The sequence below is a fragment of the Enhydra lutris genome, unplaced genomic scaffold (assembly GCF_002288905.1).
Source record: "Enhydra lutris kenyoni isolate GAN:26980312 unplaced genomic scaffold, ASM228890v2 scaffoldscaffold86, whole genome shotgun sequence".
In the NCBI taxonomy this organism is placed as follows: Eukaryota; Metazoa; Chordata; class Mammalia; order Carnivora; family Mustelidae; genus Enhydra; species Enhydra lutris.
Genome location: NW_019154170.1, coordinates 2,249,833 through 2,265,710, shown reverse-complemented (window position 1 = coordinate 2,265,710; position 15,878 = coordinate 2,249,833). Strand labels below are relative to the sequence as shown.

General features: G+C 61.6%; 1 protein-coding gene across 1 annotated transcript; it reads left to right on the top strand.

The window, feature by feature from the left end:
• Positions 1-2,147: 2,147 nt before the first annotated feature.
• On the top strand, positions 2,148-15,641 carry LOC111161633 (neurturin). The gene is made up of 3 exons (XM_022525393.1): positions 2,148-2,180; positions 12,462-12,681; positions 15,217-15,641. The coding sequence occupies exons 2-3, from the start codon at positions 12,513-12,515 to the stop codon at positions 15,639-15,641; spliced, it is 594 nt and encodes a 197-aa protein (XP_022381101.1). The 5' UTR covers positions 2,148-2,180; positions 12,462-12,512.
• The last annotated feature ends 237 nt before the right edge of the window (positions 15,642-15,878 follow it).

The following is a 15,878-nucleotide window of genomic DNA, read 5'->3' as shown; positions in this document are numbered from 1 at the left end:
ATAAGGATGGCGCTGGCTGGAACCTGCCTGGACCAAAGATTTGGGCGCCTGTGTGTGAATGGCCGCAGGGACCGTACCCTTCCCTTCCGGCCAGGATGTCACTGGGAGCATGTGGTGACACCAACAACGGCAGACACTGGTGGCGTGGGCCTCGCTCACCACGAGCCAGGGATGGTCACTCCTATTTACTTACTCAATCTCTACCACAACCCTATTAGAATCTACTCATAATACCCGGTTACAGATGGGGAAACTGAGGCACATTCAAGAAGGATGGGCCCAAGGCCGCACAGAGCAGACACCTGCCCTTCCCATCCTGGACCAGGACCAGGCAGCTCCGACGCCGCCGCTTCTCTGACACCTGCTTGTCCTTATGCCCCCACCCTACCCACAAGCTCACGTCCTGGCGGTCTCCTTCCTAGGGGCTGTGCACAGACCCCGACGTCCCCCCACCCGCATGAGCCTGAGTACAGGGAGTGAGACTGCCTGAGTGTCTCCTATCACCGCCTACACTGCGTTGTCGTGCAAGTTGTACAGGCCCCTTGGGGGTGTGTGTGTGTGTGTACGCGCGTTGAGGGCGTGGAGACGGGACGCTGGTCCTAGGAAGGTCAAGGCGGCTGGGATCAGAGGAAGGCAGGCGGCCTGTGCGGGAGCGAGGAGGCCCCAAGAAATCAGGAGGCAGTAGAGAGAAACCAGAGCACGGGCCCCAGGAACGCAGGCGGCGCGCGGGAAAAAGCCGGTTGCGGAGGCCGAGGGCGGGGTTGTAGGGAGGGTGTTTTTCGGTGACTAGGCCGCGGTGGGGCGGGGCCACGGCGGTTCCAGCCCCGCCCACTCCACCCACCCCGCGTTTGGCTGGGGCCGCCAGGGGGCGCTTTAGGAACGCGGAGTCGTCGGGGAGGGGGCCCGGTGGGTTTGGGCGCGCCGGCGGGAGGGGAAACACCGGGTCTTGGTACTCAGAGAGCGCGGTGGAGAGCCGGGGATGGGATCCTCCGCAGGGCTCTGAGGCCAGACTGGGGAGAACTGCCCCTTAGTGAGGGGCTCTTTGGGCAGCGGGTATCATCAGTCTCAGGGTATCACTTAGGAAAAAACTTAGAGTCGCAGTTCTCTAGAATGGCTTTGTCACCGGGGGCTTCTTTAGCTTCCTAAAAAGAGGACCTGGGGCAGGACTAGGAAGACCGCACAATCTTCAGCGGGGTAAGAGGAGACTGTAGCCGCTGTAACCGCAGTCTGGGGTAGTGCTGGAGCTCTTAATTCCCCTGAGGAGAATCTGGGGGAGGGGCTTCTCGGGGACCCAGACTTTTGGAAGATGCGCTGTCCGGGTCTCTGGAGTAAGGGTGGGAAACAGCTAGTTAGCGGGGCGCTGCTCGGGGTTCCTTTGAGGGGCTTCCTTGGTGAGGGTACTTCCTGGGACCCTGCTTTCCGAAAGGGGACCAGGCAGGACCCAGGAGTCTGGCGGTAAAACCAGATCCTCACTAGAGCGTGGGGCGCTCAAGGCCGCGGATACTGGCGTCGGGGGCGCTGTGCCTCTTATCCCAGAAGGGAGCCCTTGGGGGTGGGGGCGTCTTGGGGAGCTGGCTTTCCTAAAGGGGCGCCGCCGGGGGCCCGGGGAGATCACCTTCTAGAGGGGGCGCTGTGGCCCCTGCACCCCAGCCACCTGCGCTCCTCCGGCCCCCGCCTTGGGCAGGGGCGGCTCCGGTCCCGGGAAACCCGAGCCACCGCCCCTGGCCCCGCCCCCCGCCCCGCCCCCCGCCCGGAGACGGCCAAGCCGTCCGCGGCGGGAGCGGCGGAGGCGGCGGGAGAGCGCGCGGTGGAGCCGCTCCGAAAGCCCGGGCCCCTCGCGCAGCAGCCCCGGAGCCCAGCGCCGCGCGCCCAGGCCGCCCGCGCCGTCCGTGCGCCCCCGCGCTCCGCGCCCTCCGAGCCGCCGGCCGTCCAGGGCGCCCCCAGCCCCAACCCCAGCCCGGCCGGGTTGGCCGCAGCCCGCGGCTGATCGAGCCCGGGGGGGCCCCATGGGCCGGCCTGCGCCGCGTCCCCCCCGCGGCCGCCCCCTCCGGCCCGGGCCCCCCCGAGCGCCGCGGGCCCAGGCGGCCCGGATGGCGGTCGCGGCGGCAGGGGCAGGGGCTGGGGCCGGCGCGGGCGGCAGGCGCGGCCACCACTGACGGGTAGTCGGGCACCCCGAGCAGGTAAGCAAGGGCAGGCTGGGGACCCGTAGGGGACCGGCGCTGGGGGAGGACCGGCCCCGTGGACAGGAGTCTGGGGGCTACCAGGGGCTCCGGATAGACCGGTAGCTTCCCTCCTCTAGCCAAGAACCGGCATGTGTATGAAGGTGTGGTCTAGGGGGCGACAGGTCCACGCATGGCAGGGGGGGCAGAGGTGGGCAGGGCGATCTTCAGCGCCTCTCCAAGCCAGGATCTAGCCAGGGTCCTTGTCCGACGGGGCGGGCGCGCCTCTGCCTCCTTGGACCCCCCAAGTGTGCGTCTGAACCGGGTGGAAGCAGGGGCAGCCGGAATCCCCTCCCCAGCCTCCAGGAGGGCGAGACCCAGACACACGCGCTGCCTTGTGGTGTACAAGGGCCTGTGGGGGTCATTCGGATCCGCAGACCCCAGCCGGGGAGCTGCCGTCGCGGCCCAGCTGCGCGCAGAAGTAAACATCTGTCAGTAGCGCGTTCCAGCCGCCGCCGCCTCCGGGGACACGGTGTCCTCCGGTAAGGGCCCGGCTCTCTCGGCTCTGGGAGCCGCCTGTTCAGCCACAAGAGGGCGCGAAACCCTTTTTGGGGGGAGGGTAGTCCCTTAAGGGCGAAGAGTGTATTTGAAGGAGAGGGGGGCTGTGCCTCCTGCTTTTAAAAAAAGGCATCTCTTGCTCGGGATAGTCTCGGAATTCCCCCAGAAGGTGCAGCGTGTGGGTTAGGAGTCATTAGGCAGCGGTGGATACAGACGGGGGCAGATTTGGGGTGGGATTGGAGAGAGAAACGGCCACTCCCAGGACTTGGTGGCACCACTACTCCTTCCCCCATGAAGTAACTGTATATATCATGGTGTCACTGGCTGGGCTCTGGGCTTGTGGTTACCTGCAAGTCTGGGACCCTAACCCAGATCTGGGGAGCATGGCCATGGTCCTGGGAGGGGGGGGTTGCTGGAGGCCAGACCCCTGACTTTCCTCACTCCTGCCTGCCTGCCCTGCCCTCTCTCTGCTCAATCCTTCTCTGTGTGTTCCATGACACTCTTTGTCTGTCTTCAAGTGCCCCAGGCTGAGGAAGCCCCAGTGGGGCGTGACTGGTCTAGGCGGATGTCAGTGGAGGGAAGACTTCTAGCTTTGCCAGTCTCCCCTACCCCCCGCCACCAGCCCCCTTGCCTTGGGGCCCTTTGGACACCCCTCCCCATTCCCTTCATCCAAGGACTTCTGAAGTTCAGGGTTCCGAAGCCACCCCTGGGCCTTGTAGACTACTCCTAGTGGTGAGCTGCAAAGAGCTAGTTCTAGCCATGCAGGGAAGAGAGCAGCATCCCCCCAGTGGCAGGGCACGTGGCTGAAATTCCACCATTGGGACTATCCCTCAGGTTTCAGACCTCAGTTTTCTGGGAAACAAGCAGAGGATATAGCTTTCAAGCATCTGGGCAGGAGAAGGAACGAGTTTGCAGCCTGGCACAAGGACACAATCGAGAGATTGTTCCCATGAATGTTTGCTGGATGGTGACGGTGCGGCTGACTGCTGGTGTCCAGGCTCATGGTTCTTGTCCTTCAGGGAAGACAGACTTAGACCCAGGGTGGAGCCCAGAGTGGAGCCCAGAGTGGAGCCCAGAGTGAGGAGCAGAGGGTCTACCTCAGGGTAAGACGACCAAGGGAGACTTCCTGGAGGAGGGGCATTGGGGCTGGGGCTGTGAAGGATGAACAGGAGTTTTCTAAGTGGGAAAAGAAAGGGCATTCCAGGTAGCAGGAACTGCACATTCAGAGATCTGGAGGCAGGTAAAAACACGACTGGTTTTGGAAAATCCAGTCTCTGGATGAGTATGGGAGGGAGAGACCGTTCTGAGAGGTTGGCCCAGGAAAAACGGGGCTGGGGCATACAGGGCCAGATTCCTCGAAGTTAGGGCTGGAAACACAGAGCAGAGAGGAATGGGTCTTTAATGCCTCTGGCACCACTGGGCCCAGCCTTCTTTGCTGAGACTGTAAATTCCTCTGCAGCTACATCTTTCCTGGTCCCCAAGGTAGGACAGAGGAGTCTGGGCCTCTGGGGCGAGGCCCACATGGGGAGATAGAGGAGGGGCAGATGGGGTTTTCCCTCTGCTTAGTGAGCACCAAGTAAGCATCGGGCAGGCGTGGCAGGAGGCTGGTTCTCCCCAGTTTGCAGCTGAGGAAACTGAGACTGGGTGAGCCGGAGGGATCTTTCCTTCTTGCCCCATATATTTTCTAAGCATCAAGCTACTGTGTGCCAAGCTCTGTGCTAGGACAAAGCACAGGATAAGACGGGCCTGGAGCTTGACACACCTGGGGGTGGGTGAGGGAGTGGAAGAGAGGTTTCCAAGCCAGCCAGCCAGATCTTTGCATGTGCAGTTCCTGCTACCTGGAATGACTTCTCATTTCCTACTTAGAAACTCCTACTCATCCTTCACGGCCCCATCCCCAATCCCCTCCTCCAGGAAGTCTCCTCCGACCCGACTACCCTGATGTAGACCCTTTGTTCCCCACACGGGGCCCCACCCTGGGTCCAAGTCTGTCTTCCTTGGAGGACAAGGCCCAGGAGCCCTGACCCCAACGGCCACACCATTTACTGACCAACAAATAATTGTGGGAGGTTATTTTCAGGCGAGGTTACTTTCAGGGGAGGTAACAGCTACAAAGGAAGCCTGAGGGGAGAATGGGGCACTTCAGCAAAGGTATTCAGGAGAGGAAAGATCTTCTCTTCAAATCCCAGTGAAACCAGGCTTCAGGTCGGTCCTGGAAGAAATCAGACAAGGGGCTCCTGTTTGCAGTAGGTGGTCTCACTTCCCAGTTGGGGGGACTGACACCAGAGAGAGCGTGCCTAAAAAGCTCAATGCGTTGGGGACCAAGTGCAGAATTTGCACTTGGGGAGGTAGAAGAGATGACTCGGGTCCCCTGGTTCCCAGGAAACCAATGGTAGGGTTTGAGTCAGGCCCAAGTTCTGTGCCTCTGTTCCCCCTCTGTCCGATGGCCAGCTTTGCGCGGTGTCCTCCTGGCTACTCCCAGAGGACCCAAGTCTCTTGTGCTACCCGCTGGCCCCACACCAGCTGCTCACCCATGCCAGGCTTAATTAGGCTGATCCTGTTATCCACCCCCCCAGGGAGCCCCCTCCTGCCCGCCCCAGATGCCTGCAAGGCCAGCCCCAGGCCAGCCTGGCTCAGTAGACCAGCCTGCTCCGGTCAAGATGAGAACTTTACAGGCAGCCGAGGAGGGCTGGGCCAGAAAAGCTGGTAGCCCTGCCCGCCCCCCCCACACTCCCCAGCCCAGTCTCCCTGAGAACAGGCTCCATGTGGCAGCAGGTTCAGGAGGAGAATTCCAGGCACCGGTGGTGGTGGTGGTGGTGGGGAATTGGAGAGCTGACCATGCAGGTCACATGGCCCTCTCTCTCCACTACCTCATCTCCCCCCACTGACCCCAAAATCCATTTGCTCCTGCAGCTCCCTCCACCTAGAACACTCTCTCCCAATCTTCACTTGGTCTCAGCTGCAAGGCGGCCTCCTCTAAGAAGCCCCCCTGACCTTTCACCCCAAAAGTCCCCCCCAGTCACTATGACTTCCCTGTGTTCTGTTTTGTTACCTACTGCCAACATCTAAACTACCTTATTCATGTCTTCTTTCTTCTCCACCTCCCTGATTGGACGGGGGGCTGGGCGGGGGTGAGGCCCAGGTTAGCCTTGGTTCCCTGCCTGGCCCAGCGCACAGTAGGCACTCAGTAAGTGTTGATCTGGTGTGCTGGGGGCAAAACTCAGCCTGGCACACGGGGCTTGCTGCCACGTGGACACTTTATTTACTTGCTGGCTCTGCTCTGCTACGGGTCTTCGAGAAAACCTCTTATTTCCATGGATATCAGCCCCCCCTTTCTCCCAGATGGCAGGACCTATGGTGCCCTCCCGCTGCTCGCCGCCCCCTCCCCATGGCCCTGGCCACTGGGACCCAGGGACTGTGGAGGCATTTGAGAGGACACGTTTGGAGTGAGACCCAGGTTCAACCTCAGTTTGGCACTTTTTTTCTTTTCTTTTCCTTGTCTTTTCTTTTCTTTATTTTTTTTAAAGATTTTATTTATATTTAGAGAGAGAGAGAGAGAGAGTGCGTTCATGGGGACGAGTCGGGGAGGAGGGACAGGAGGAGAGGCAGAGATTCTAGCAGAGTCCCCGCTGAGTGCAGAGCCTGAGCCGAAATCAGGAGTCAGATGCTCAACCAGCTGTGTGGGGGAAACGACATCTTTTCCAGGGACTGTGGGGACCATTAAACCTGTGGAAAGCAAAATTAGCACAGTACTTGACACTACGTAAACGTAATAGCCGCAATAGCCTGTGTAGTGGGGGCATTAATGTTATTATTGTTGCTATTAGAGAGGCCATGTGGTACCGTGATTAAGAATGTGGAGGGGGTATTGGGGCTGGGACTCTGAGGGATGAGTAGGAGTTCACCTGACTATCTGTGTTCCAATCCCAGCTAGGCCACTTACACTCTATTCTGTTTGATCTTGAGCAAATAATGTCACTTCTTGGAACTGTTTTCCCACCCACAGAATGGAGATAAAATAGTCCATACCTTGCTGTGAATTATTCTGTGTAAAGTGCTTAGAACAGCACTAGTACGGTGTGCGCTAGTGCTAGTGTGAGCTATTAATTTTAGTTTTATTTATTTTTTGTTGCTATTATTGTCATGGGGCGATCAGCACAGTCCCCCCCAGAAGTCACTCTGTCTGTACCTCTCTCGGCTTCCCTCTGGCGAAGACAGACCTGGAGCCCCTTCACGCAAGCTCAGGAGCTCAGATTGATTCTCAAATCCATCAAATCAAAAAATCAATCAATCAAAAAAAAAAAAAAAAAAAGCAGGGAGCCAGTGATGGTTCTAGCAACTGGGCAACAGAGAGCTTCTGGGTGGGGAGAAGACGAGAGGCTGGGCCCCACCTCCAGCTAGACATGGAAGGTTGGCTGGGGGTGTTTGTGACTGCTCCCCCCGCTATGAGGCCCCTGCAGACGCGGCATCGGAACCAGCTGCGCTAGCCAGATGTTCCTGGTTTACCCCCAGATGTGTGTCGCCGGCTCGAGGCTGCCCTGGCCTCCCCCATCTCCATCATGGGGCAGGGCTGGGCCCTGGGGCCTCCCAGGGAGGGGGCACATTTTTGTGGGCTTTGGAATTTGGTTCTTGTTTTGCAGGGACCATTGAGTCTTGCCTCGACGGAGGCCAAGTCCTGCCCCTCCTGCGACCTCAGTTTCCCCACCACGGGAACTTGCAGGGGCCTTCTAGGGGGAAGGAGAGGAGCAGGGAGCCCCGTTGCTGTCAGCCCTGGGGGTGGAGGCCCGGCCCACTGCTGCCACCGGCCAGGCCTGCAGGTCTGCCCTAAATGCAGGAGCTGGCCCTCCCAATGGGAGCAGAGGTGTCCCAGGCAGCTCGCTGTGCAGAGGGGGAAACTGAGGCTCAGGGAGGGGGAGGGGCTTGCCCTGAGTCATCCAGCAAGGAAGAGGCAGAGCAGGGATCCTAAGGCAGCCATCTAGACCCAGGTGCCGCGGGGCTCAGACACAAGCCCTTCCTCACGCGCACACCCGCTCACCGACATGGGCACACGCAGCCGCCCCCGCAGCGCTCAGGGCCTGGCTCACTCTGCCCCGGGCAGTGAAGGCGGCCCCACCAGCCACCGGTCCAGCTCCTCCGGGTCCTCCCTCGAGTTCCCACGGGGCTGGGCAGCACCCTTCAGGGAGATCCCCTCTAGGAAGGCCCGGGAGGTGTCCAGTAGTGCGGTGGCGAGGGAGAAGGGTGTATGTGGAAGGAGGCCCCACATGGGCACAAGTACCAAGGAGCCGCAGCATACGCTTTTTTTTTTTTTTAAGATTTTATTTATTTATTTGACACAGGAAGAGAGAGAGAGAGCAGAAGCAGGGGGAGTGGCAGGCAGAGGGAGAGGGAGAAGCAGGCTTCCTGCTGAGCAAGGAGCCCGATGTGGGCTCCATCCCAGGACCCTGGGATCATGCCCTGAGCTGAAGGCAGACTCCTGACCGACTGAGCCACCCAGGCGCTCAAGCTCATACCTTTGTGAACAGAACTCTTGACACCTGCCCGTGCCTTAAAAGGACACAGGCCAGGCTAGCCCTCGAAAATCCCCCCGTCCAGAAAAGACAGACGTGGGTCCAAACACTATGCCAGTGGGGCTAGGTAAGAAGGAGGGACCCACAGCTGAGGATCCAAGATGGGAAGCCAGGAAGGCTTCCTGGAGGAGGTCCCATAGGAGCTAGGGCTCTGAAGGATGAGTAGGAGTTTACCAGATGGGGGGAGGCCCGGATTCAAGACCTCCCTCAGACTAGAGAGACAAATGGATGGAAATAAGTGCCTTCTCCCATCCTTCTCCCTGGGAATGAGCAAGAAACCAGTGCCTCCCTGAGGCCAGGAGCTCTGCAAGAAGGAGGCTGTTGACCTCGAGAACAGGAATGCCTGGCCTGTGTCTCCTGGGAGGCTCCATGGAAAGGTGGAGCCTTAGGGCGTTGCCTGGGCACCAGGATAATGAGCAGAGTTTCTTGGCACTACCAAGGAAAGGTTCCAGAAACACCCACATACACACACCCTCACCCTGATTGGAAGGGTTCCTTGGAAGATTGGAAGGGCTCGCCTGGCTGTGTGACTCTGGGTTACTCATCACCCCTCTCTGGGCCTCGTCCCAGCCCTGGGCACTCTGTGGCCTCCAGCTAGAAGTAAGGGCGTCCTTGAACCGACTTTCTGGAGTACAGACTGTAAGGGACCCCAAGAAATGGGTGGGCTCCCTTCCCTGGGCAGTGAGGATTCTCCAGGGTCTGGACATTTTCTGAGAGTTGAGAGGACACCACGGCCAGGCCCTGTCTGAGCAGTGAAGGAGGCCCTGGACGAGTGTGTCCCCATGTGTGTGAGCTTGTGGCCACGAAGTGAGAATGGCAGAGGCAAGCAGACGGCAGGCCCAGTTCAGTCCTAGGCCAAGCGTGCAAACCATGTGGGACACCCCACGCCTGTAGGTGTGTGTCCCTGAGTGTGCACAGGTCGAGTGCTCAGGGGAGGGCTTGGGGGCAACATGCCTGCATGGCCAGACCTGCTGTTCTCTGGGCCAACGTGCCAGAGACCATGTGTGTTGTTCATGAGAGTCTGAAAACGCTTGTGTGGGGGCTCCCAGGTGTGCAAGAGGCTAAGAACACCCGAGGGCCTGGGAGGGTGAGAGCTCCGAAGGATGCGGGCAGCCGGTCTGTGCTGTGTGAGAGTGCCCAAGTGTGCAGACATGCTAGTGTGTGAGCAGGGGTGTGTTCAAACACGATAACCTACGAGTGCGGTGGAAACTGCCCAGGTGTGACCATGTGTGAGCGTGAATTACGCCAGCAGGTAAACAAGGCTGCCATAATGTGTGAGTGTGAGTGTTAACATGCCTCAGTGTGAGCGCCCAAGATTCTGAGTGCAGGACACTAGGATGTGAGTGAGGTAGTGATAGGGCGTGTGAGAATGGTTGAATGCGCGATTGTGTTCAAATAAGTGAGCGTGATCACGTTGGAAGATATGAGTATGCACACACTCGTTGGTGATTGTGTTTATGTCTGTCGAGTAATCTTCCTTGAGGGTGTGAGTTGTGAAAACTTCTGGGAGTGTAATAATGTCGGGAGGGTGTGTGACAATGCCCTCGTGCGTGAGTGTGCTCCCGTTCGGATGGAAGTGTGAGGACACCGGCCCGTGTGAGTGTGACACCATGGCCATGTGTTTCCAACATGAGTGAAAATGCCCGTGCGCACGTGAAAACACCTGTGTGTGTGAGCCCCACCCTGCTGGATGGAGTTGGTGAGCACGAGTGCAGGGAGTGTCAGTGGGACGATGTCGCAGTGTGCAAGCGACAGCGTGTCCCAGGGTGTGCGTGCAGGAGTGTCTGGGAGTGCACGGGAGTGAGAGCACCCAGGTGCGTGACCGAGGACAAGAAGGCCGAGTGTGAGTGAGTGTGAGCCCCCACGTGTGCTGTGAGCCCACCTACCCAGGACCAGGAGCCTCAGGGACCCAGACACACCGTGCACAGCAGGCCGCCTCCCCGAGCCCTCGGCCACACGCGCAGCACCCCTGTGTGTCAGGGCCGCACCAGACACAAACCAGTTGGGTGACCCCCTTACTGAAAGGCCCATTGTTAACAGACGCTTATCAGCCGCACCCACTGGGCCCCCTCCACCCTTGGCCCTCTGCTTTCCTGCCCCCCAGCAGAGCTCCGGGGGGTCCGCGGCTCCAAGGACACCGGGGGCTCTGGGGGCCAGGCCGGCTCTGGGCCCATCCAGCCTCTCAGGCCCTCGCCCCCCCCCCCCTCCCTAGGAAGGCCTCTGCAGAAACACAGGACCAGAGCCTGGCACCGGGCGGGGGCCTCGTTCCAGCCTAAGAGGGAAACGGAGGCACACCAGGGCAGGACGTGTGTGAGAGCAGGCAGGGTGTTGGGCGTGCAGAGAGGGCTTTATGGCCCCAAAGCATAAAGCAGATGCTCCTTCAGGCCAAGGGGCGGGTTGGGGCACCTGACAACTGCGAGGCTGCCGGCTGCTCGCTGCACCAGCGTGACAATGAGATGTGCTCCCCGTGGCCACCAAGGCCCTGCGCGACCTGCCCAGGCCCGGGCCTGGCCCCTCCCCCACCGCTCCCCCTCACCAGCCTCCCCTCCTCCTCCCTCCGCCTCACTCACTCTGTTCCAGCCACAGGGGCCACCAGTGTTCCACCCCCACGCCGGATTCACAAACCACCAGCGGGGCAGCCAAGCCCTCGAGGGGGACACCACGGGCATCGGGCAACGGCGCCCAAGCCCAGCCCCGCGCAGCCCCTGCATGTGTGTCCCACCCAAGAAGGCAGATTCCAATCCCAGATGCTTTCCTAGCTGTGCCCTTGCCTAAGCCCCTACCTGCTGTGTGCCGCCTTTCCCCAGCTGTAAGTGGAGCTCACCATGCCTCCTTGGTGGGCTCAGCTCCGGCTCTGGTACACAGCCGGCGCTTAATACATGTGCCCTGCTACTGTCCAGCGGCTGTAGGTCTCGGGCCAGCAATTCCGTGGGGCGGAGGTGCCGGGTTGGGAGGGGACGGGGAGAGGCGGTTCCAGACCCAGGGAGCCCAGCCTGCCCGTGTGGGGTCCAGGCCAGACTGAAATGCAAATCACACGCAAATGCTCCGCACAGGGGAGCCTGAGCCGCCCGAGGTGCGCGCGTGGGGGCGCCCGGCACCCCACATCCGAGCCCTGGCGCTGACCGGCCTCCAGCGCGGCTTTCAACCCTCCGTGTAAATGTTTACACCTGGCGGGCCGCCAGGCCCCGCGCTGGCCGCCACCAGGCTGCCAGGCCTGGGAATGTAAACCCAGGTTGGGGGCCGCCCAGAGGCGGGGAGAAGCTCTGGCCCTGCTGGGCGGGAATGCTCATGCCTCAGGAAACACCTACTGTGTGCACTCAGGGCGCCGGGGCTAGGCGGTCCCAGCACTGGGTCATCCGTGAAACACTGCAGGAAGGATGGGGCCACTGGGGGTGCACACCTGCTCCAACCCGGAGCTGGGGGTGGAGAGAAGGGCGCGGGTAGGAGCAGCCAGAGAAGGCTTCCTGGGGGAGTCGCTGTCCAAGCTGAGACTGAGAGGGGGTTGGGAGTGGGGAGGAGGAGAAGGGAATGTGCTGGGTGGGAGGACGGGCTTGTGCAAAGGCCTGCGGGTGGGTGGGTGGAGTGCAGCTTAGGTCCATGGACACCTGTTCCTGGGCAGTAGTTTCATCTCTGTCTGGAGGGGAAACCCAGGCTCAGAGAGGAGTGGGAGGTACTCCGGAGGACCCCAATGTCAGGAACACATTTGAGCACGTTGTCTTCCCCACGCCCCCTAGTCCCACCGTGGCCTCTGCTGGGAGCACCCTCACCTCCTTCCAGGCTCCCCTCCAGGCTCCCTGGGCTCCAGTCACTCTAGCCTCCTGGCTGCACTGGCCAACTTTGGTCCAGCCTCAGGACCTTTGCACTGGCTGTTCCCGCCTGCCTGAGATGCCATTCTCTTGTGCCTGGCCGACTCCTACCTTTGCTGTTCAAGCCTCAGCTTTCATCAATGCTCAGCAAAGCACTGTGGCAGCCCCAGATGGGGGCGGTTGCCCTGCTACTCCTGGCACAGTGCCCACCCCTTTCCTGGGCAGCATTTTTCACAAGCTCGTTCAGTGGTTCCTTGATGAGTCGTGTCTATGCTATTACTGATCATTAAGCAGAAGTGGCTGGAAGTCAGGGGCGCCACCGTGTCCCCGGCGCCTGGCCCAGCTCTCTGTTTCCATTTGTTGCCTGACAGACAGACAGACGGAGGCCGTGGGGCTGACCATCGCGTGCCCACAGGCCGAGGATGCAGCGCTGGAAGGCGGCAGCCTTGGCCTCGGTGCTCTGCAGCTCGGTGCTCTCCATCTGGATGTGTCGGGACGGCCTGCTCCTCAGCCACCGCCTGGGACCCGCACTGACGCCACTACGCCGGCCACCTCGCACGGTGGACGCCCGGATCGCCCGCCTGGCCCAGTGTAAGGGGGTCCCCGACTTAGGTCAGCTGCCCTGATACGGAGGCGGCCATAACGGTGGAACTCTATTTAGGGGCCACAGAGACTTAATTTAGATGGGGTGGGGAGTGTACAAATCCCCCCAAGGTCCTGGCAGAGGTAGTGGTGGAGGGGTTGCTGGGAACTGAGGGTCTCTGGGCTCAGCTGTCAGAAGGAATTAGGTTCTGGTCTCGAGGGACCAGGGGTCCGGATAGAGATTAGACCGGGGCATCCAGCCTCTGGGGTGGGGGAGCTCCCATGCGCTGCACGGGATGCAGGTACCGGAAGGCCGGACCCGAGACCCCAAGGACCTGCCCAGTGGACAAGGACCAAGGGTAGGGGAAACCCCGAGAGATGTAGAAATGGGGGGAGAAACAGAAACAGAGATGCTCAGAGACAGACAGACACAGGTTGGGAGAGATGGGCAGGGGAAATGCCTTGGGGTGGCGATATAGAACCGCCCCCTTCGAGGGGCGTGGCCTTCGCGCCCCCATCCCCACTCCTCCCTGGGACCCGCCCACTGCCCGCCCACCTGACGGAGTGGGGGTGGTAGGGCCTGGGTCCAGACCTCCTGTGAGTGCGCACGTGTCCACGCGGGCGCCACGCCGGGGCCGAGGTGTGGGCGCGATCACGGCGCGTGCATGGCGCCCGCGGGGTTACACCGCGTGCGGTTCGTGGGCAAGTCCGCGCCCGCCCTGTCGGCCCACACAATCCTCCTTTCTTGTCCTTACAATGGACAAGGGCAGCCTCAGGCACGGGCTCCACTTCCGCCCTCCGCTTATTCCCGTGGGCAGCAAAGTCCTTCCAAAGACCCTGAGTTCCAGTGACGCGGGTGAGGCCCCCAAAACCTAGCGCTTAGAGCCTGGTGCGGCAACAGTGACGGTGGGATCTCGGGAACCCACCGGGAAGGCTCTAGGCCCCTGGGCGTGGGTTACCCACCTGGCAGCCTGTTCCTGGGCGCAGTCCTACTAAGGAAAGAGAGTGGACGCTGACCCCCCAGAGTCCCCCCTGAGCCCAATGCGCGGGTGGTGGAATTGCAGGCTTGGGGCGGTGGGAGCGCCGGGTGGGGCTCGGGTGGGGCTCGGGTTGGGGGGAGCTATTGCTCCTCTCATCTCTGTGTTCAGACCCTGTGCCGGTGGCCAGGACTGCTGGAGGGAGGCAGGGACACATAGACCAAGAGAGCTTTCACTGTTTATCTGAAATGCAAATTTAACTGGGCATCTGTACTTTATCTGGCAACCTTCTCTGCCCCGCCCCCATGCCCCCCACAATGTGTAGATGTATACCTAAGGGCCGGGCACCGTACATGGTGGAAATTAGGCACCCTAAGTTAGGTAGGCTCCAACCTAACCCCAGAGCAGACGCCGCCGGCCACCCCAGTCCTCCCCCAGGACTGGAAACATGCTCAGTTGATCCCAATTTTCCACTGCCCCAGCCTCAGCCAGATCGGAACGCTCCGAGCTCCTTGAGCACACATGGCAACTGAAGCACAGAGCAGGGCCATCACCTGCCTGAAGTTTTACAGGGCTGGAACTGGCAGAGCAAGGCTCACAATTAGGGTCTGTCTGCTTTCTGAGACCCCCTGCGGAAACAGACACACCCTCTCCCTAGGGTCTCCCTGCAAGCCATTTCCTTGGAGAGCCAGGGGTGCGGCAGGCAGGGGATAAAGCCTGGGTGTCCTCTCCCAGCCACAAGCATGCCTGCCACCTGCTCAGAGGCTGGGAGTCCCTGCCTGCGGTTCCACTATCAGTGCCACCTGCCATTGGCATGCCTGCGAGGCCCTCCAGAGGACTGGGGGAGCCCAGCCGCCTGGCAAATAAATTTAGGCTCCAGGGCCCTGGGAATCTGTGACTCCGGGCACCTCCCGGCACCGTGGGAGCGCAGAGAACTGGACGCGGGCCAAACTTGGCCACACGAGGGAGGCAGGAAGAAGCCTGGGCTCGTGTCTCTCTCTCTGTCACCTGCTAGTGCTGTGGCCTTGGGCCAGTCTCTGCCCTACCGGATGGCCAGTTGTCTCACCTGTAACACGGGGGAAGGCCGGGATATCCCCTTGCTGCCTCCCCACGCGGTCCTCACACGCAGGCCTCGGTGTCTGCACGTTCTGAACAGCCCACCCAGCCCGATGTGGTGCTGCGCGTGGAGAAACTGAGTGCCAGCACGGGATGGAGCGGGAGTGGGGGTGGGTGCGGGTGTTGGTGGGGCCCCCACAGAGTGAGCTAGGGACTCATTAACAGCCCAGCGGAAGGGCCGGTGTCCAACACAGGGGCTGGGTCCAGAGAAGGCCATTGGGAGCCATGGGGCCTTGCCTGGGCTTCTGCACAGGCATCCCGCACGGCCTCCAGACAGGGACCGTTTAGGTGCCATGCTTGCGAAGTGGCCGTGAGCTGACACTTGGCCTTGGGAGGGTGCGCGAAGGCCCCCGGGTGCCGGCAAGGGCGTGTTTTCCGAGGGGAAGGGCGACGGTCGGAGCTCTCCCCCAGCCAGCCACCGACCCACCCCGCTCTGTGTCTCTCCTCGCAGATCGTGCGCTGCTGCAGGGCGCCCCGGACGCGGTGGAGCTGCGCCAGCTGACGCCCTGGGCCGGCAGGTCCCCGCGTCCGCACCGTCGGGCGGGGGCCCGGCGGAGGCGCGCGCGCGCGCGATCGGGGGCGCGGCCGTGCGGGCTGCGCGAGCTCGAAGTGCGCGTGAGCGAGCTGGGCTTGGGCTACGCGTCGGACGAGACGGTGCTGTTCCGCTACTGCGCAGGCGCCTGCGAGGCGGCCGCGCGCGTGTACGACCTGGGGCTGCGGCGGCTCCGCCAGCGGAGGCGCGTCCGGCGGGAGCGGGTGCGCGCGCAGCCCTGCTGCCGCCCGACGGCCTACGAGGACGAGGTGTCCTTCCTGGACGCGCACAGCCGCTACCACACGGTCCACGAGCTGTCGGCGCGCGAGTGTGCCTGCGTCTGAGCCTACCTCACCGGGACCGGCCCGACGGCGGCCACCCCCTCTACCCCTGCGCGGCGGCGCCCCCACCCACCCCGCCTGGCCAGGCCCGCGGCGACGGACTGCGCGTGCGCAGCAGGTGCCGTCCAGGCCTCCGGACTGTCCAGTTACTGCGCCGAGATAAAGTGTGGAAAATGGAGCTCGGGTGTGATTCCGCGTTCCGGGGGAGCCCACCTGTCGGAGGCACACGAGCCTGAGTGG